At 45.7% G+C, this 18,232-nt stretch overlaps 2 protein-coding genes across 5 annotated transcripts in view; one reads left to right on the forward strand and one right to left on the reverse strand.

The window, feature by feature from the left end:
* Positions 1 to 393: 393 nt before the first annotated feature.
* On the reverse strand, positions 394 to 6,157 carry LOC121188827 (ubiquitin-conjugating enzyme E2 2-like). 2 transcript variants are annotated; one of them, XM_041048746.1, is made up of 8 exons: positions 5,800 to 6,157; positions 3,829 to 3,892; positions 3,678 to 3,709; positions 3,234 to 3,311; positions 2,525 to 2,630; positions 2,269 to 2,362; positions 1,709 to 1,759; positions 394 to 1,027 (listed from the first exon to the last, which is right to left on the reverse strand). In XM_041048746.1, exons 1-7 carry the CDS (start codon positions 5,821 to 5,823, stop codon positions 1,711 to 1,713), a joined length of 447 nt encoding a protein of 148 aa, XP_040904680.1. In that variant the 5' UTR covers positions 5,824 to 6,157; the 3' UTR covers positions 394 to 1,027; positions 1,709 to 1,710. The 2 variants fall into 2 exon arrangements, with proteins under 2 accessions (XP_040904680.1, XP_040904681.1); XM_041048747.1 differs by lacking the exon at positions 1,709 to 1,759 and having other exon boundaries at positions 5,800 to 6,155.
* Positions 6,158 to 12,744: 6,587 nt separating this feature from the next.
* Positions 12,745 to 18,232, forward strand: part of LOC121188826 (transcription factor COE3-like) — a 110,903-nt gene continuing 105,415 nt past the window's right edge. For 2 of the 3 annotated variants that reach the window (XM_041048743.1, XM_041048745.1), the window contains exon 1: positions 12,746 to 13,405. In XM_041048743.1, coding sequence (XP_040904677.1) covers positions 13,272 to 13,405 — 134 coding nt within the window. In that variant the 5' untranslated portion in view covers positions 12,746 to 13,271. Of the gene's footprint in view, positions 13,406 to 18,232 lie in introns of all 3 variants that reach the window. The other variant, XM_041048744.1, reaches the window with a different exon arrangement.

An 18,232-nucleotide genomic window follows, 5' to 3' on the forward strand; every position in this document is an offset into this window, starting at 1 on the left:
AAGCTCAACAAAAAAGAAACAGTAAACTAACAGGTTTCTGGAGCTCTTGGCCACATCCCCTGGCCTTCCTCTGCAGACAGTTGGTCAGTTGCAATTTTTCAAGTTCTGTTTATTTTTTAATCTCCATGGCAACTGAGTAAATTCATCTGTGGAGGAAGACCATGAGCTGAGAGTTCCAGAATAGAGCAGAGTAAGTTGAATCTTGTGTTGATGTACCTTTCTCTCATTCTCCAGGTGTGAAACAGTCTCCATGTTCCCTGGTCTTTTCCAGGTTTCCCAGGAGGAAGTCAGCACCACGAGGTAAGTGAAATAAATTTCATCAACATGTTTGGGACCAAATCGCCATCAACAACAAACAGGACACGAGAAAACAACAACAGTGCAACACAAACCTGCAATTTGTTCAACTTTATTGAGAAAAAACATCACAGAGCTATTAGTTGATCAATCAGCCGCTGAGAGCTTTGAGTTTCATCTTCAGTGCAAAAAGAGGAGAACAGTGTTGTGGTGATGGATGAACTAATGGCTCTTCTCTAAGAACAAAACCTCAAAACAAAAAAACACAACAACAGAAAAACCCAAAAAAGCTTTTTTTTTTTTTTTTTAAGTGGACAAATCTGTTCTCAGCAGCACATGAACCAATCACTGACATGCATTAAATTATTATTATATATTCATCTTCTCCTGCAGCCTCATTCACTGTAACAGGTCTCTCTCTTCAGAGGGATTTACAGAGTCCACTCTGTGGTTTTTGTTTTGCAGTTGGCACATTCACAGCTCGGAGTCCTCAGCCCTTCACTCGTTTTTCAGAAAGCAGAGAAAAGGACGAAGAAAGGAGTTAAAAGCATTAAAACTGATGACGGGACAAAATAATGTGAACAAATTGCTGTTATTGTCTGATGTGGGGGTGTAGGGGGAGGGGAGGAGAGGAGGGGGGGTGGGGTGGGGGGTTATTCCAGCAGTGAGTGAGGAGGAGGTGGATCACATGGCGTATTTCTGAGTCCAGTCCTGAGCTGTCTTGTTGTACCTGCAGAAATAAAAACACACAAGTCAGGACCATGAGGTCGATAACACACTGGAGGGACGATGCCATGCCTGAACACACACACGCACGCACGCACGCACACACACACACACACACAGGACTGCAGAGACACACACTGTCCTAACACAACCTCCAGACAACACAATCACAGCAGTGGTCTGCCTCATTAACATGTGTCTGTGCTCTGAATCACTGACGCTCACACTGTTCACAGATCAGTTGTTAACTTCACTTCCTCTTTACTGACACAAAGGATGGGCTGACCTGCCAAAATAAGAGCCCAGCTGTCATTTATTGTAGATTTTTCATTCCACCTTAAAAAGACGTGAACAGAGAGAAACTGAAATGGTCAGATTTCTGCTCTGTGACTGATGACAGCTGATTAAAGCTCTGCTCTCTGTGGGATCGTTAAAGGTTCATAAAGAGACTTCCATCAGCTGAGCGGACTCTTCTAGTTACTGCTTAACAAAATACTTTAGAGACAAGAGCAGACGTGACGAAGCCGTTAGTCTGCAGGTCTTTGCTCTGCCTGAGGAACTCGGCTCAGATGAGTGTTCACGGTGCTGCATGCAGGAGTTTGTCTCTGGAGCCATGCTTTGCATCAACGTGCTTCAAGTCTGGCACACCATGGTCCTGATGGAGGCCTTCAGCAGCAGCTCTTACCCTCACAGCATGGCATACTTCTCTGTCCACTCCCTGGCTAGTCTGTTATACCTGAGACCAACGAGCAGGACACCTGGGTTACAAACCTCCACACTCACGTTTTCATGTCTCTGCTTCAGTCCCAGCTCCAGAGGAGATCTGGTTTACAGGCGGTCTACGATTTGAGCCCAGACCTCGGTCAGAGCTCGTCAGTGAAGAGGAGGGACGACGAAGGTTTATTTATACTTCATCTCAAACATTTATCTTCAGAAATCTGTTCAGAAATTAGCATCTTATATATTTTCCTCTCTGCACAGGAGCTGAACTCTGGTTTCACCTGAACCGGCTCCAGTGACCGTCTGGACCTTCAGGAACTAAACCACAGCTGATCTGGGAGACAACAGACTTCCTCACAGTCCTGCCTCTGAGTGACGTCAGACTCCTGTCCGTCTCTGTCCTCTGTCTCTGAGTCTGTCTCTGTTCATGAACTGTTGGTTTGTTTTTTATGATGTAGCTTTGACCATAAACTCAGGTAAGCTCAGGTAACAGGGTGGTGTTCTGTTGTACAGGTGTGAACTCACCTAACAGGGTCTGTCTTGTAGATGCGGGCGATCTCTGGCACTAGCGGGTCGTCGGGGTTTGGGTCACATAACAGAGAACAAATGGACAAAAGGACTGTGGAGAGGAAACAGAAGGTCAGTGTGTCTCAGCGTCCGACGTCTCTGCAGAATATCCACCTTTAACTAACTGATGTGACACCTTTTATTTTTTACACCTGTTGTAAACTTGAGTTCAGACTCAAAGATCTCACTACATCATCTACAGGACGCTTCTTACCTTTAGAGATAGTTAATGCTGGAGACCACTGTGATCTCAATATATCCAAGCAGATGCTGCCATTACTGTTAATATTTGGGTGATAAATTCTGGTTGTGAAGGCGACCTGACAGGAGGAGGAGGAGAAACACTGTGAATCAGCCGAACACATCAGAGCAGCGCTCATCATTCAACACGTCCAACGCTGTGCTGATCCGTCACAACCGGCAGAGGAGACACTGAACCACAGGTACAGACTGGATACACACCTCACACACACCTCACACACACCTCACACACCTCACACACCTCACACACACCTCACACACACCTCACACACCTCACACACCTCACACACCTCACACACACCTCACACACTTTATTTGGCATAAAAAAAAAAAACATAAAGCCAAATCCAAAGAAGCAGAGAGCTGCTGCAGTGAGCTGAGGATCCTAAGACACTTTGAACACAGAGTCAGGAGGCTTAAATCTGCAGACAGTGTCCAGAGTCCAGACTGAGTCCAGTACAGACCAGAACACACCTGAGGTTGGACTAAAGGTCAAAGCATTTTAAAAGTGTAATCAGCTTCTTGAAAAATCAACACAAACAGAAGTTTTCTGTGCAGGGACTCGTTTCTGAGGAGGCCTCCTGCACACGCACACACACGCGCACACACACACACACACACACACACACACACACACACACACACAGCAGCACTTTACTGACCTTGGGAGGTTTGAAGGGATAATCTGTAGGGAAATGAATAGTCAGGAAAAATACTCCGCCCTGGTAGGGACTGTCAGGCTGCAGACAGAGCACAGGTGACACATGTACACAGAGTGACTGAGTGACTGATGACTGCAGGTCTGTTAGAGTAACACGTTCATTCTACAGGATTTCACTTCACGGCTCAGGGTTAACTTTTCCTCAGAACACACAGTTTAACAGGAGAGACTTCATGTCAGCGATGAATCACTAATTGATTCATTGTCATTAATAATTTTTCTACGTGGTGTGACAGCAGGTGTTCTGTAGTTCACTGCTGACGTTTTATAAAACAAACGCACCCTCTTACATCAGAGGACATGATAACCTGTGTGTGTGTGTGTGTGTGTGTGTGATCACATGAATCCAGCTGAAACACTGATGCTGCAGCACTGTGATACTTACAGGGCCCATAATAGTAGCTTGCCAATGAAACACTGCAGAAAAGGGAGAAATGAGGTTAATGAAGCACATGTTGTGTGTCAGGACTAAAACACACACACTGCCGGGCAGGTGGAGTGTGTGAATGTGTAAAGAAAACAAAAAAGGGTCTCACTGTCTTCACCGACGGGCCCGGCCGAGCACTGAGCCGGAGGATCCCTGGACAGATCGGTCAGCTCCTGCAGGAGGAATGAGGAGGACTGTTACTCTTCCTGCTCACTGTTTCAGACAAACATGAAGTCTGAAGACGTCATCGTAGAGGTTTACTGCTATTTTACAAACCAAATGACTGACTGGAGAAACGCTTACAGGACTGATCAATAAGAAAATAATTCTTCACTTCAGCCTAACATTACTACAGAGACAGACCTTTATTTTGAAGGCCAGACTTTAGCCTGAAAGGACAGCAGCTCAGCGGGGAAGCTCAGGTTTTATCTCCTGAGTGAACGCAGCATTAAAACAAACTGAAACACAAGGGTGAGTATCGATGTGTAAGCAGCAGCTCTATTTTTACTCTGAGGAGTAGACGAGTCCAGGGGCCAGATCAGGATATAGCCACGGGGCGGGGGGGTGGACACATGGCTGCTTATAGGACGAGGGGTTTGTATTTCCAGCCTGCAGGTCTCCCTGAAGCCAAACTGGCTGTGTGTGTCGGTATGTGACACACACAGCTCATCTTTCAGGTTAGACGGAGTTTGGGAGGCGAGAAAACAGACGAGCAGCAGCGAAGCTTTTTCAGATCCGGCCGAGCAGGAATTCAGAGCCTGACTGTGACAGAAGCAGCTGGGAGGGCAGACGCTGCCCCGGTTTACAAGAACACACTGCCATACTGGGATGTTTTTCATTCAGAAATTAATTTGATTAACTGCCTTTTACACCTCAACGAGTTTCTGCTGTGCAAATATAAAAAGTGATGGAAGTTATTGGAGTTTTCAGACACTGAAACACATCCTGACACAGAGAGTGAACCAGGGAATAAAACAGCTTCTGTACATCTGCCTGAGGAGCCAATCACTGCTCTGTCCAGTGAACTCTGCTGTGGATACACACCTGTCTGACACCTCTTTAACCCTGTTACACTTCTGATTTACACTGAACTACAATACAGTGAAAACACAACAAAAAACTAATTTATAACAAAAACAATACAGTAAATAAGTAATAATACGTCGTAGAGCTGCAGTGATCAGTTAGTGATTTCAGCGTCTCAGGTGTGAGGTCTCTCTCCTCTGACATTTATGGTGGTGACTGAAATATCTCTGAGAAATGAAGTGGTTTAAAAGTGGTCCCTCTCTCTGGGCCCTGCAAAGTTCTGATGCGCTTTTATTTTTAACTACTGTTCTGACACTAAACAACTGAATAATCGAGGAACTAATCAGCTGATTGATCAGTAAGGAAAACGTTCACATTCTGAGTGTCATCGCTTTATTATTCGATCAGACGCTGAGGAGTTTTACATCTGAATGTTAGTGTGAGGACCCAAGTGTGGATTACTGAACAGGTCTACAGGAGCCCGGGGGTCAGGGCCCCGGGGCCAGAGAGGCTGTGAGTGACTGTAATCTGTCCATGCCTGGACACTGAGCCACAGCACTGAGGGATGGATTCACACAGCAGCAGGTCGCGTTTACATTATAATAAAGGAGAAGTGAAAGTTCAGCGGCTGTGAAGCTGACAGAAAGAGCTCCAGCTGAGAGGAAGCTGACAAACAGCCTGTCGGTGAACAACTTCACGCTCAGTGCACTTACTTCAATGACCGGAGTGAATTAAAGCGGAATATTGAATATTAAAGGCCCGAAGCTAAAGCTAACACCAGGTCACTCAACTGAACCACTGTTTGATCTGCAGCCTTACACACCCGCCGTGGGGGGTGGAGGTGGCGGTGGTGGGGTGTCTGCCCTGTACCGCTGATACGAGTAAACACAACACACAACGGAACAGCCAATAATTACGCGATTTTATGTCAAACGTTGTGTTATCGACTGTGGAGAACGAGCTAACGCTGCTAGCGAACAAGCTAACCGCACACAAACAGCAGCTGGAAGCTAAGCTAGCTCTGATCAAATGTGGACAAATGGTTGTCTGTTACCTTGGAAATTCGTTTTAAAGCCATTGTCTGGTGAAGGGACCGGCTGTCGAGGAGGAGGTGAAGAAGGAGGAGGAGGAGGGCAGGCCAGCTAGATGACGCTAACTAACTAGCATCTAGGACTTTGCTAGCCTTGTGTTGCTAAGCTAGCTAGCTGGGCTACACATACGCCGCTAAACTACAACCGTTTTTTTTACTCTCGTCTTTTTCACCGAGTACAGCTCAGTGTGGAGACTGACTCTCCACCGCGTCAGCCCCGACCTCAGACTGCCACTCAAATAACGGAGTGGACCGACCGCAGCGGCTCAAAATGTCTTCCGTTTCACACAGCTGTCAGAGCACCGGGAGCGGGAGGTCTCACTCTGACTCAGTTTCAAGACACCGAAAAACGACACCCAACAACATGGAGGCAGCACGGCTGGGCTAACCTGCTGAGGGGCCCCGGGGCTAAAATAGGGCCCCTGTTCATCCCACACTGTATATATCAGCTTTATAATTTCCCCAGGTTAGCTGGGGATTAGCTGGTTAATCCTTCAAAGCTGGTTAATCCTTATTTTTTTTAGCTAAAATGCCAAAACTTTACTTGTAACAGCTCCTCAAATGTGAATATTTAAGTTTTTCTGATTGTAAACACCTTTGTGTTTTTGACTGTTGGTCAGAAACAAAACTAAACAATCAACATGCTCTAAATAATATTTTTCAGTATTTCATTAAAAAAAGTCATACAGTATTCAGTCTTTTCTTGGCCTGTAGCTATAAGTTTCTTGGGATTTCTCTTGCCTACGTTTGAAAACTGATTAACATAAATAAAAATCAGGGATCATCAGAAGCATCGAGCAATGAAGGTTTCTGTCACAGGTCATCAGAGGCTGTAACTCTGCTTCTATTCCACCTGTTTTAAAGACGGAGAAACATCAGCAGCCACTTACATACAGTCACGGCCATGTCACAGCGCCACCTACAGTCACACGTTTGACAGGGGCAAGCCTTTGTGAATCACCCTCCAGTCCAGCAGATGGCGCTAATTTACCTAAACTTTTTTAAACTCTTGTTTTGTGGTTTGCGAACTTTTTTTTTCCCGGACAAACGCCGGAACACGGAAAACTGGAATACGCGCCTTTTCCTGAGTTTGTTTTTGGAAATGCAGAAATTATTGATTTCTTTTGGTTGTTTTTTCTTTTGTTTATTCCTGAGGCAGAACGAGGAGAAACCAGAGGCCGTGGAAACACCTGTTTAAGCAGCGGAAGTGACACACGGCTTGTGGAGGACGTCCAGGTAGGACACTGTAAAACTTTTTGTGCAGTTTCTGTGAGAAATCAAAGCCGTAACTCAGACAGGTGCAGTCTGAACAAACGGTGCACGTTTTCTTAGACTGAGTGTGGCTTAGACTTTCTGAGGAAATCTGTCTGAGGAAAACTGCCAAACTTGCCTGAGAATCCTGCTGTTTTTATGTTTCCCTCAGTGTCACAGAAAAGCAGCGGTAGTTGTCTGAATATTGATGTGTTCATTGCAAACAGGAGCCGATCACAGCTGATTCGGCTGGCGAAGTTTTCCAAACTATAAACAAATATATGCCTAAATAAGGTTGAACGGAGGGTCTGAGGTTGTAGCCCACAGCGCAGCTCAGTGAATCCGTGGCAGCGTCAGGCTTTCTGAAAGTTTACATCTGTTCATGTCAGTAAAGTTAAACATTTAATGGGACGTTTTCCAAAAGACTTTGTAGAAAAACCTTTAAAAACTGATACTGAAAATAAAAAATTCAGCTTCTTTCAGACTCTAAGGGCAGGATGTAACTGGTAACACTGGTCTGGACATGGTTCTACTACAGAGTTATTACAGCTGATATCAGGAAACTTCAACTGTCCAGTGTTAAGCAGTCTGACATGCTGACTCTGTGGATTAAATCTTTGCTTCAGATGATATAACATCATATTCAGTGGTGAGTGCAGTTGTTCTCTGAGTGATCGTCGTGATGCTGTGTGTGAAGCAGGTGCTTTGGTGGAGTCAGTGTGTGAGCAGTGTAGTGTGCTGTTTTGTCCACTAGGTGACAGACTCCACCTTCACAGGAGCGACTGATACCTGGTGGAATTCAGTGAACACAAAGCTCGCATAGAAATGAAGCATGTGTCAGTGTCGGTGTGTGTGTGTGTGTGCATGTGTTTGTGTGTGTGTTTGTGTGTCTGTGTGTGTGTGTGTTTGTGTGTGTGTGTGTGTGCGTCGGTTCTGAAGCTGAACTCGGCTCATCCTCTGACCTGTGGCTCATACGAGCAGGAGCAGAAGTAGTCAAATGTGTAGTAGTAGTGGTAGTAGTATACGCTGTGTGTGTGTGTGTGTGTGTGTGTGCGCGTGTGTGAGAACTTTCCTCTGTAATGGCCTGATGTATTTGGACAGACAGACTCGGGGGCCGGGTTAGCGCTGAGTGTCTGGGGGCTGTTAGCAGTGTTTTAGGATATTTAGGGGAGTGTGGGGCGTCTGTGGGGTTAAATGCCCCTCAGATGGTTAAAGTGGGGTCGTGACCCCTCCCAGCAGGAAGTCTGCAGGCTCCAGGATCCTCTGATCCTCGGAGCCCTGATTCAACATCAGAAGATAAAAAGAAGGATTTGTTTGGATTTTCACATTTCTGTTGGGAGGAAGAGTGTGTGTGTGTGTGTGTGTGTGTGTGAGGCAGTTTTGAGATGCTGAGTTTTAATTATATAAATTAAATGTAAACATAGAGGAACGTGTTGAATGTGTCAGTCACAGTTACACTGAGTGCTCTGTGATGAAGAGATTACATTTGAAAAAAGTCATATATTTCATCTGGTTACTGAAATTAGCCACCGAGGCTGAAATAAAACCAGGAGGAAAAAAACCCACAACAAGAAGTTTGGCAGCATTTTTGGACAAATTTGATAAAAATGTTGAAACAAATAGAGTTTGTTGGAAAGTGGAGGATCTGCTCGTGGACTTTAAGGGGATTTTCAGGACTCAATGATTGGACGATAAATATAAACAAACCCACCGTTTAGACTCGGACCTGCTCGGTGCGTTTCCTACCAGCATCAGATCAGAGCCTGACACAGCTAATGACTGACAGCTGAAAACAGCGTCTGTTTCCTGCTGACAGAACCACAGCGAGCAGCTGTTTGATTTCACCACTTTAAAGATGAATCTGTGTCGTTTAACAAACATCCAGAGAAAAAATGCTTCATCAGAGAAGAACGTTGTTTTTTGCAAATTTGTGGAATTTTCACAAACTTATCTTATTGTTTTAATCATAACAAAATAATTAGTGTGTCTTGTTTGTTTGTTGTTTGTTGTTTTTGTCTGCATGAATTTCCGACCTGGTGAATTTTCTCCCTGTGTCTGTGGCTCAGCTCAGCTGGTTGATTATCGCTGCTTCAGCATCACACTTATTATTTCTGTATCAGTATTATTTACATGTCGTTATGTGTGTTTGTGCAGAGCTGAAACGATTAGTCGGCTGACAGCTATAATCGATTAATCATTAAAACATTTTTAGATTCGCTGGTTTCAGAGGAGACTTCAGCCTGGACTCAGAGAAAATGTGACGGACGTTTTCGAGTGTTTCCGACGTTTTGTGAATGATACGATTAATCGATTAACCAAAAAAAATAGTTGTTAGTTGCAGCTTATGTCTTAGGTCTCGGTGGCCGTAACGATCTAAAATACCACCGTGGTTCTGCCAAAGGCTCAAACAGAATCTGTCCTCTGTCCATCAGTGGAGTCTCTGACCTGCAGTACCAGGTTCTGTCCACTGTGGGGCGTCCTGTGCCTGCACACCAAGGCTCCTGACTGCAGCTGGTATTAAATCTGACCTGTGCTTTTATTTTCAGCAGCAGTGTCACAGAACAAAGTGCCATCTGTGTCTCACACATGACAGATTCTCCTGTTTATTACAGGAGCAGAAGAATTAATAAAGTCATTAAGATAAAGTGGAAAATATAAAAAAACCTGGTAAATCTAAACGAGGAGCGGTGGCTGCAGCGTGGCCCCTCAGATGTTTCTGTAATCCTGCTGTGTATTAACGTTCCTTAAAGAGCCTTTTCACAACGTTCTGCTAACGTTAAAGAACCTTTTTCAGGTGTTAGACCCACTTTAAAGGTAAAGTTAACAGGAAGTGCAGAGATTTATACACTCAGATCCTTCAGAGGGGCCGGGACTGTTTGAAGACGGTTGACATGTACACAAAGGGGTTCTGGGGTCTAACAGTAGGTTCCAGGAGTACTTTGGGCAGGTCATGTTTTTTGGGGGAAGGTTCTAGTTGTTTTTATTTGGTGCCGAGGAATTTGGAAATGATTTTGGGAGTTCTAAGAGAAGTTCTGCTAATATTCACGGAGTTCCAGGAGAACTAACGGAGGTCCAGCAGCGTCTCTGAGGCACGCCTTGGGTTCCACGGGCGTCAGAGAAAGTTCCAGGAGTCAGTACCAGATTTAAGGAGGGGGTTATGGTGTTCTGCAGCGGGTTCCAGTGTAGGTTCCAGGGGGAGGAGATTTCAGGTGTTCTAATGAAGGTTCTGATAATTTGTCCGAGTCTGCAGGTGAAGTTAATTCTAGGTGTTTTGAGGAGTCTGGCAGAGATCTGGGGAGTTGTAAGGAAGGTTCTGGTATTTTTTTAAGGGCCTCCGGGGCATGTAGAGGAGATTCAAGGCCCCTTTAGAGGCATTTCAAAGTGCTCTTTTCTTGTTTCCATGAGCGTCAGAGGAGGTTCCAGTCGTTCTTAAAGGATTTGCAGAGGGGATCTTCAGGGTGTTCTGCCATTCCAGGAGCTTCCAGGTGTACTTCAGGCAGTTCCAGGGGTTTTTAGGTCCCTCCATGGAATTTCAAGGAATGACTGGGTAATTTTGAAGTGGCCCCAGAGGATCTAAGATCTTAAGACACATGTAAGGGAATGTGAGCGAGCTCCTGGAGTTCTTAAGGTGTTTCCAGGTGGGTTCCAGGATTTGTGGAACATATTCCAGGTTCTAGGGAAGGTTTCAAGGGCTCTAATAGTGATGCTGTAACATTATCAGTAACTGGGAACTGGAGTTTTGGACGTTCAGATTTTCCAGAAGCTGAAATCAGGAAACAGCTAAACAGAATTCAGCGAAGTCACATCAGATCAAACAGGTTCGGAAAAAGAAAATGATGCGTCTGGTTGTTAAACACAAGCTGCACCGTGGCGCGTGGAGCCTGGCACAGAAAATAAAACGGTTATTATAACAAACGTAACGCCATTTTTTTTTTGTTCCGTTTATTTGTTTTTATTTTATTAGTTTTATTAACACAGAAGTGTAATTATATTTATTATAAATGTAAATTCTTAAAGCGCATTATTACAGGATAATTATTAAAATTATATTCTAATTATTATTTTTATAAGACGGACAGAGGAGCCTGTTGCAGTCTGCTTTTTAATCCGGCCCGTCCTCATCCTCATCCTCATCAGCTTCCTCTTCATCACCAACATGTTTGCAGCGTCTCATTGACTTTTTCTTTCCCCGCGCAGAAATATTTTTCCAGGCTTTCCAGACGTTTCTGTTTCCCTGGAGGAAGGCAGCGGGCTAAAGGAGGATAAATATTTAATCAGCGCTGCTCTGGAGTTTTTGCTTAATTAGAGGAATTCAGCTCGCGCACTGCAAATGAACAAAATGACTGCTGGAGATGTCAGAGCCCCAAAAAACAGCAGGACGGGATTATTATTATTATTATTATTATTATTATTATTATTATTATTATTATTATTATAAATAATAATATTGATCGACGCGTCAAACCGGTTCAGTTTAATCTAAATCTGAAATTAAAGACACATTTTACAGCAGTGAAATAAAACACTTGTATTAAAACACGGCTGATTAGCGGATTTCCCTCCTCGTGTGTGTGTGTGTGTGTGTGTGTGTGAGAAAGACAGCGCCATATGTCCGTGCGTTTGTGTTTTTAGTTTTTTTTAAAAAAGCGCAAATTGGTGCCAAATTTTCGCGCCGCCCGTGTCAGTCAGTCTGAACGCGGGATGACAGAGGAGATTATTCCACATGAAACCAGTTAATCCCCCAAAATCTGGAGGAGTCTGTGAGGTTGGAGGAAGTGAATACAGATTTGTGTTACTGATGAGGTTCAGTATTACGGTCTCGTATCCACAGAAATAAATGTGGAGCCGTTTCCAGTGCGCGGGGCCGCGCTGAAGGTTTGGATAAAGGAGAGTGAACCTTCTGTGTCTGCTGCTGCTGCAGCGTGTCACACACACAGACACACACACACACACACACACACACACACACACACACACACACACACACACACACAGTAAAACTCATTTCTTCAGCAGCAGTGACAGAAGCTGTCGGTGTGCTGCAGCCGCCTCAGAGGTGACATGTAACTGTGGTGTCGGAGTGAAGTGATTTTTTATTTTAACCAGCGCATCAACAGATTCCTTCACATGCTGCGGGTTACAGACACGTTTCCAGAGCAGTGAGCGAGCAGCGGGCAGCGGAGTCCTTCACCTCCACCCGTGAAATCTCGCGTTTCAAACGGCCTCCGCGTGTTTGCACCTTCAGCTCTGTTTATCTCATTAACTCTAATCTCTCCTGTGTTTTTTTAAATCCACTTTCAAACTGAAATTTAAACATCATTTTTTACAGTGTGCGCGGTCGAACACGCGGAAACCCTTATTTGGCGTGAGCTTTGAAAAAACAATGACGCAACGCGCGAATTGGGCCAATCGGACGCCAGAGGTGCGACCAGTATTCAAATGAGATGCCCTTATTTGGTCGTGTCCCCGCCCCCTCCTGGTCCACGCCGGTCCCCCGGGAGCTCCAGAGCCCCGGACCCCGGGAGAAGGAGCTCTCCGCCGGGACAGAGGAGCCATAAAGAGCCGGGGAGGGAGGGGATGAGATTTCTCGCTGCCCAATCCCCCTTTTCCCCCGGGAGCCGCAGCCTTCCACGGTCCGTCCCTCCCTCTTGTTTGCTAATCATTTCATTTTACTCCTTTTTGAAGCAGTGGCTTGTTTTTTTATCCCACTTTTCATTTTTCCACAATCCGCGGCTGCTCGCATCCCTCTGATCCCCGGCTCTCCCGCTCCATTCTCCCGGCGTCAGGCTCTCCGGATCCCGGCTGATTCTCCTCCGTCTCTCTCCCGGCTCCTCTGAGATGCTGTCCCCGCTCTCCGCTCCTCTCTCCGCCCTCTTTTAACTTCACAGAGACGCCGCTGTAAAGCCCGGGCTGCTGCGAGCCGGGGCTGGGATCTAAAACAACCCCGAAGAAACCCAGAGGGATCCGGGGCTCTACTCTGGATCAGGACCCGGTACTTTGGGGAAGCTCGCTCGTGTGTCCCCCACCCCTCCTCCTCCCCTCCTTCCTCCTCCTCATCGCTCCTCTTTTTCTCCACCTTAATCCAGGTGGTCCTTTGGCTTCTTTGAGTGGCTGGTACAGGGAGGATTATTCTTCTTCTTCTTTCTTGTTTCTGGTGAAGGCAAAGCTCCCAGAAGGACACTTTGATGTTCTCCATCCAGGACAGCCTCCCCCGGGGGGCCCTGACCATGAAGGAGGAGCCGCTCCCCACCGGCATGACCCCGGTCCGCTCCTGGATGCAGGGCGCAGGGATTTTGGACGCCAACACAGCGGCCCAGAGGTAAAAACATCACCAAACCATGCAACTTTTCATCTGTGCGCTCTCCGGTGCCAGCCGACTGATGAACGCCACAGTTAGAAAAACTCCAGCGTGTTTGCATCCTGCAGGATCCGTGTGTGACAAACACGGAGGGTCCGGGTCAGTCTGCAGAGAGTAGAACACAAGCCGAGCCAAAGTTTAATGCAGCCACATGTTTGCTGCTGCTGCTGCTGCGGTCACAGCTCTGTCACTTTATCCGAGTCAAAGCAGACAAACCGAACCGAACCGAGAGGACGAACAGTTTATCCGGAACTAAAATGAGTGACACGCACAGAAACAGCTGCAGAGCTCGAGCTGCGAAACTTTCACTCCGAACTGTCAGAGAGCGCGCGCCTCTGGTTTACTGTGAACACAGATTTAAAAGTCAAGTGTTTCAGATAATAAGTCAGAAAAATAAAAGCAAAAACATATGAGCGCGTGTTAAACCGGCAGCGGGGTGATGGCTTCAGCGCTGAGCCGCGGCCCCCTCACACCGTCCGTCTCCACCTCTGCGGCAGATCCGGGTTCATCCGCTGCCCGGTGCGAGCGGAGACCGGCGCCGAATGACTGCCCCGCTCCCCCCGAGTCTCCACGGAGCAGAGCGCAACTTAAAATACGGTTTAGTTCTCACACACCGCGGCTCCGGTTATTCATTTAAACAAATGCGACGCGCGGTTTGGTGCTGCACCGACACGCCGCGCGCAGAGAGGCGGCGGGAGCAGCGCGAGGCTGCAGCCGCTGCTCGTGCTCGGACATTCCTGGAGAATATTTAAAGTTTATTCAGAAAACAGAGAAATTATCAGTGAACGGAGCTGATGCGACGCTCAGGCTCCTCAGGCTCCTCAGCCGTTCAGCTCCGTTTTATTATTGAACCAACTCGTGGGTGAAACGCAGCAAAATGTACCTGAGTCACAGGTTAAATTTAAAAGTTGTTTTTCATGTGCATGATTAAAATTAAATAAAATAAAATAAAATAAAATTAAATAAAATTAAATTAAATTAAACCTCCATGTTTGATCAGACCCGCGGAGCTTCACAGAAACATCGATTCCACTGCTTAATTTTATTATTATTATTTTATTAATTTAAAGCTTCACATAATTTGAGAAATATTAATTTCAAAACTAGAAGCGCCTGTAAATATGAATGACCATTTTACAGATAGTTAAATAGGCTCAGTGTGCAGTTTAAAATAAAAATTGTAATTTCAGAGTTTTTAAAAGTCACATAATTCTCCTTTGTCTTGAAACCTCAGAGTTTTCTGCTAAATTATGGCGTTAATAATGAGAAGAGTCCAAATTGCTGGAGTGCGTCTCTCGGGGAGACACAGGTGAGCTGGAGTGAAATCTGACCGCTTCACTCAGATAAATCAATGCGGGATTCACAGCGCAGCCCCGGGTTTAAATCCGCCGAACGCGGAGAGAATCCGTCAGCACTGATGAAGCTGCAGCAGCGACCGGAGCCACGTCCACGGAGGCTTCAGTACAGCTGCTCATGGTCTCAGCAAAACCTGCTACAGCTTCCCCAAACAAAACAAAACCAAACAAAACCAAACAAAACAAACAAAAAGAAAAAAGAAAAAAAACAACAACAGGCCCAGGTTCAGTTTAAGGAAGCTTCAGTTGGGATGGAAATTTAATGCCTGAGTTTTGATGCATTTTGCAGTTAAATTTGATTAAAAACCTTTTTTTTTTAATTCTGTATTTTAAAGACATTAAAATACAAAACTCAGTTTTACTTCATCTGAGACACAAACAACTTTACTGTCCAAATATGTCCACACAGGAGACAGAGACACATGAACAGTGAGGCTGCAAACAAACATTTTTCCTTATAAATCATAACTAATCGATTCACTGATCATCAGAACCCGCTGACAGTTATTTTTCCATCGATCGACTAATTGATCAAATATTAGTTATAAAAACTATAAAAATCAAATTGTTTAAAATGTGTGAACAGTTGTTTTGATGGATCAGTGAATAAAACTGAATGAAACTAAATGATGTGTCTGATGAACAGGTTCATATAAAAAGACGTGATGTCACACTTCAGTGTCTCTGAACGTTAAACACAGTTTTTAAATTCTGCCTGAAATCACTGAAGCGTCTCTGAGTTTGTAGGACAAACATCCTGTGAGCGTCGGCTCAGGACGAAGGAAAAGCAGAGACATGTTGTGTCCTCAGCACCGAGAGTCTCACATCGACTGTGAGTCTGTGTCTTTATGTTAGAGCAGCGTCTCCGTTTGCTCTGCTCTTCGTCCGTGAGCAGTTAAACCTCCGCGCTGATCATCAGCCCTCAGTCACACACAGGAAGAGAGCGAGCTGTGAGCTGTGAGCCGCGAGTGTGCTGCAGCCTGATCAGGCTCCTGATCCTGGTCCTGATCCTGATCCTGATCAGGCTCCTGATCCTGATCCTGGTCCTGATCCTGATCAGACTCCTGGTCCTGATCCTGATCCTGATCCTGGTCCTGATCCTGATCAGGCTCCTGATTTAAGCTTTGCATTACTTAAGCACTTTTTGCCGTGGGCGTGTTTGTGTGCTGCTGTTGTCGGTTGATGTTCTGTAGCTGTAGCTGGACGTTTGTGTTGTGTTGGTTTCATTGTGAGGAAGTGGACGGATGAATGACGGTGAAACTTTCAGCCTCACTCAGTCAGTGTGTGTGTGTGTTGTGTTTCTGCTGTGAGTCACAGAAAGATGATGAATTAAAGCCCAAAATCTCACTTTGAAATCTGCATCAGACCCTCAGACCCTCAGACCTCAGACCCTCAGACCTCAGACCCTCAGACCTCAGACCCTCAGACCTCAGACCCTCAGACCTCAGACCCTCAGACCTCAGTCCCTCAGTCCCTCAGTCCCTCAGACCCTCAGACCCTCAGACCCTCAGACCATGAGTCCCTCAGACCCTGAGTCCCTCAGACCTCAGACCCTCAGACCCTCAGACCCTCAGACCTCAGAACCTCAGACCCTCAGACCCTCAGACCTCAGTCCCTCAGTCCCTCAGTCCCTCAGTCCCTCAGACCCTCAGACCCTCAGACCTCAGAACCTCAGACCTCAGACCCTCAGACCACAACACAACCTGAAACACACCTGAAGCGTGCATGAGTCTGAATCCTGAAGTGTCTTTAAGTGCAGAGGCCGTGGATCTGAAGCTTTACATGAAGTGATGATGATGATCTGTGTGTGTGTGTGTATTTTCGGGGTTGGAGGTTGTAGATGTGAGTCTCGATTCAGACGAAGAAAAACTCCACAGAAAAAGCTTGAATGAGAATCAGAGCAGGATGTGATGTGTTCAGGTTCTGAGGAGAAGCTGGAGATTTGTGGCGTTTCTGTGTGTGTGTTGTGTGTGTGTGTGTGTGTGTGTGTGTGTGTGTGTGTGTGTGTGTGTGTGCGTGCGTGCGTGCGTGTGTGTGTGTTGTGTCACAGCAGGAACTCGAGCCGTGATTCAGATGCAGAAAAACACGGAGTCAAAGACGAAATTAGTCACAAATCAAAATTACACCATGAACCAATAAAGTTTCTGCTGGAGCCACGAAACACAAACAGGAAGTGAGAAAGACGGCGACGGCAGAAAGAGGCGACGTTAGCTGATCTGAAATCAGCCGAATCAAACAGGAGTTTTCTATCAAAGCTTAATAAACAGTTTGAAATTGGAGATAAAGAGAAAAGTTTCAGACAAAACCAGAAAAATCTTCACAACATGAATTATTTAAAAAAGTTTCCAGTGTTAATGAAGATAAAATTTATTTTCCAACAGAAAACTTTACACATGGTTTAATGCTGCACCACGTGTGTGTGTGTGTGTGTGTGTGTGTGTGTGTGTGTGTGTGTGTGCGCTGACTGAGGCTGCGTTCACTGACCTGCTCTCAGGAACAGCAGCAGGCCTGTTATTGATCCGTGATGGTTTCCCGATCAGACAGGTGAACGCGGTGAGCAGGTGCTGAGTCTCCGCTCGTCGCTCACAGTCACTGAGCTGAGCTCCAGCCGTTTCTCACTCAGGTTGTTTTTATTTTTAGGTTTTTTCATTTTTATTTTAAGGAAAAGTTACAATTACAGGAGAAATAGATGATGAACAAATAAAATAAAATAAAGAGCATGACGAGTGAGCGAGGGAAACCTGTCCCTCAGGACATCCCGTCCCTCAGGACATCCCGTCCTCCAAACGTCTTCTGAATCCACCGATCAAAGATTCGTACGGTTCTGCTGTGACGCTTCTTTAAATCCGGAGCTTTAACTGTTTAAATAATACTGAAAATAATTATTGAAGCTCTGATCACACACACACAGCAGCTACTGAACAGAAAGGAGGAATCAGAACAACGAGCCGTCTGAAAAATCTTCACAGGTTTTACTGGTTTTACTGGTTTTCATGTTCTGTCGTAAAGAACCCTGAAAAGTTCGAACAGGTCAGATCAGAGGAGATTTACAGCGATGGAAAACAGGACAAACGTTTGGGCAGAAATATCAAAAACTGTTTTTGTCTCCGTCAGTGTTTTGTGTGGTTGTTGTGGAGATCGTCCTCAGTGTGCGTCTGTGTGTGTATGTGTGTGTGTGTATGTGTGTATGTGTGTGTGTGTGTGTGTGTCTGCTGTACATCCAGAAACACTGAGCCTCCGTCTGTCCTCCTTCGAACTCCCCCACATCAACGCTGCAGCGTAAAACATGAAGCGTCGGCTGCAGGTCGATCCGTGGAGTCTTTCTCTGCCGACACACAAATAATGAAGTGTGTGGTGTGTGTGTGTGTGTGGCGCTGGTTTGAATCCCGTGTGGTGAAATTTGTGACGGCGCTGAATCGATGTGTGTGTCAGT

The sequence above is a fragment of the Toxotes jaculatrix genome, chromosome 10 (assembly GCF_017976425.1).
Source record: "Toxotes jaculatrix isolate fToxJac2 chromosome 10, fToxJac2.pri, whole genome shotgun sequence".
In the NCBI taxonomy this organism is placed as follows: Eukaryota; Metazoa; Chordata; class Actinopteri; family Toxotidae; genus Toxotes; species Toxotes jaculatrix.

Excerpts from the sequence above, each read along its gene's own strand:
- LOC121188827 (XM_041048746.1), bottom strand. The coding sequence starts at position 5,823 with ATGGCTTTAAAACGAATTTCCAAG. Across the intron at positions 3,893-5,799 it reads CTTTAAAACGAATTTCCAAG|GAGCTGACCGATCTGTCCAG; the intron begins GTAACAGACAAC and ends TTCCTCCTGCAG. Across the intron at positions 3,710-3,828 it reads CGGGCCCGTCGGTGAAGACA|TGTTTCATTGGCAAGCTACT; the intron begins GTGAGACCCTTT and ends CCTTTTCTGCAG.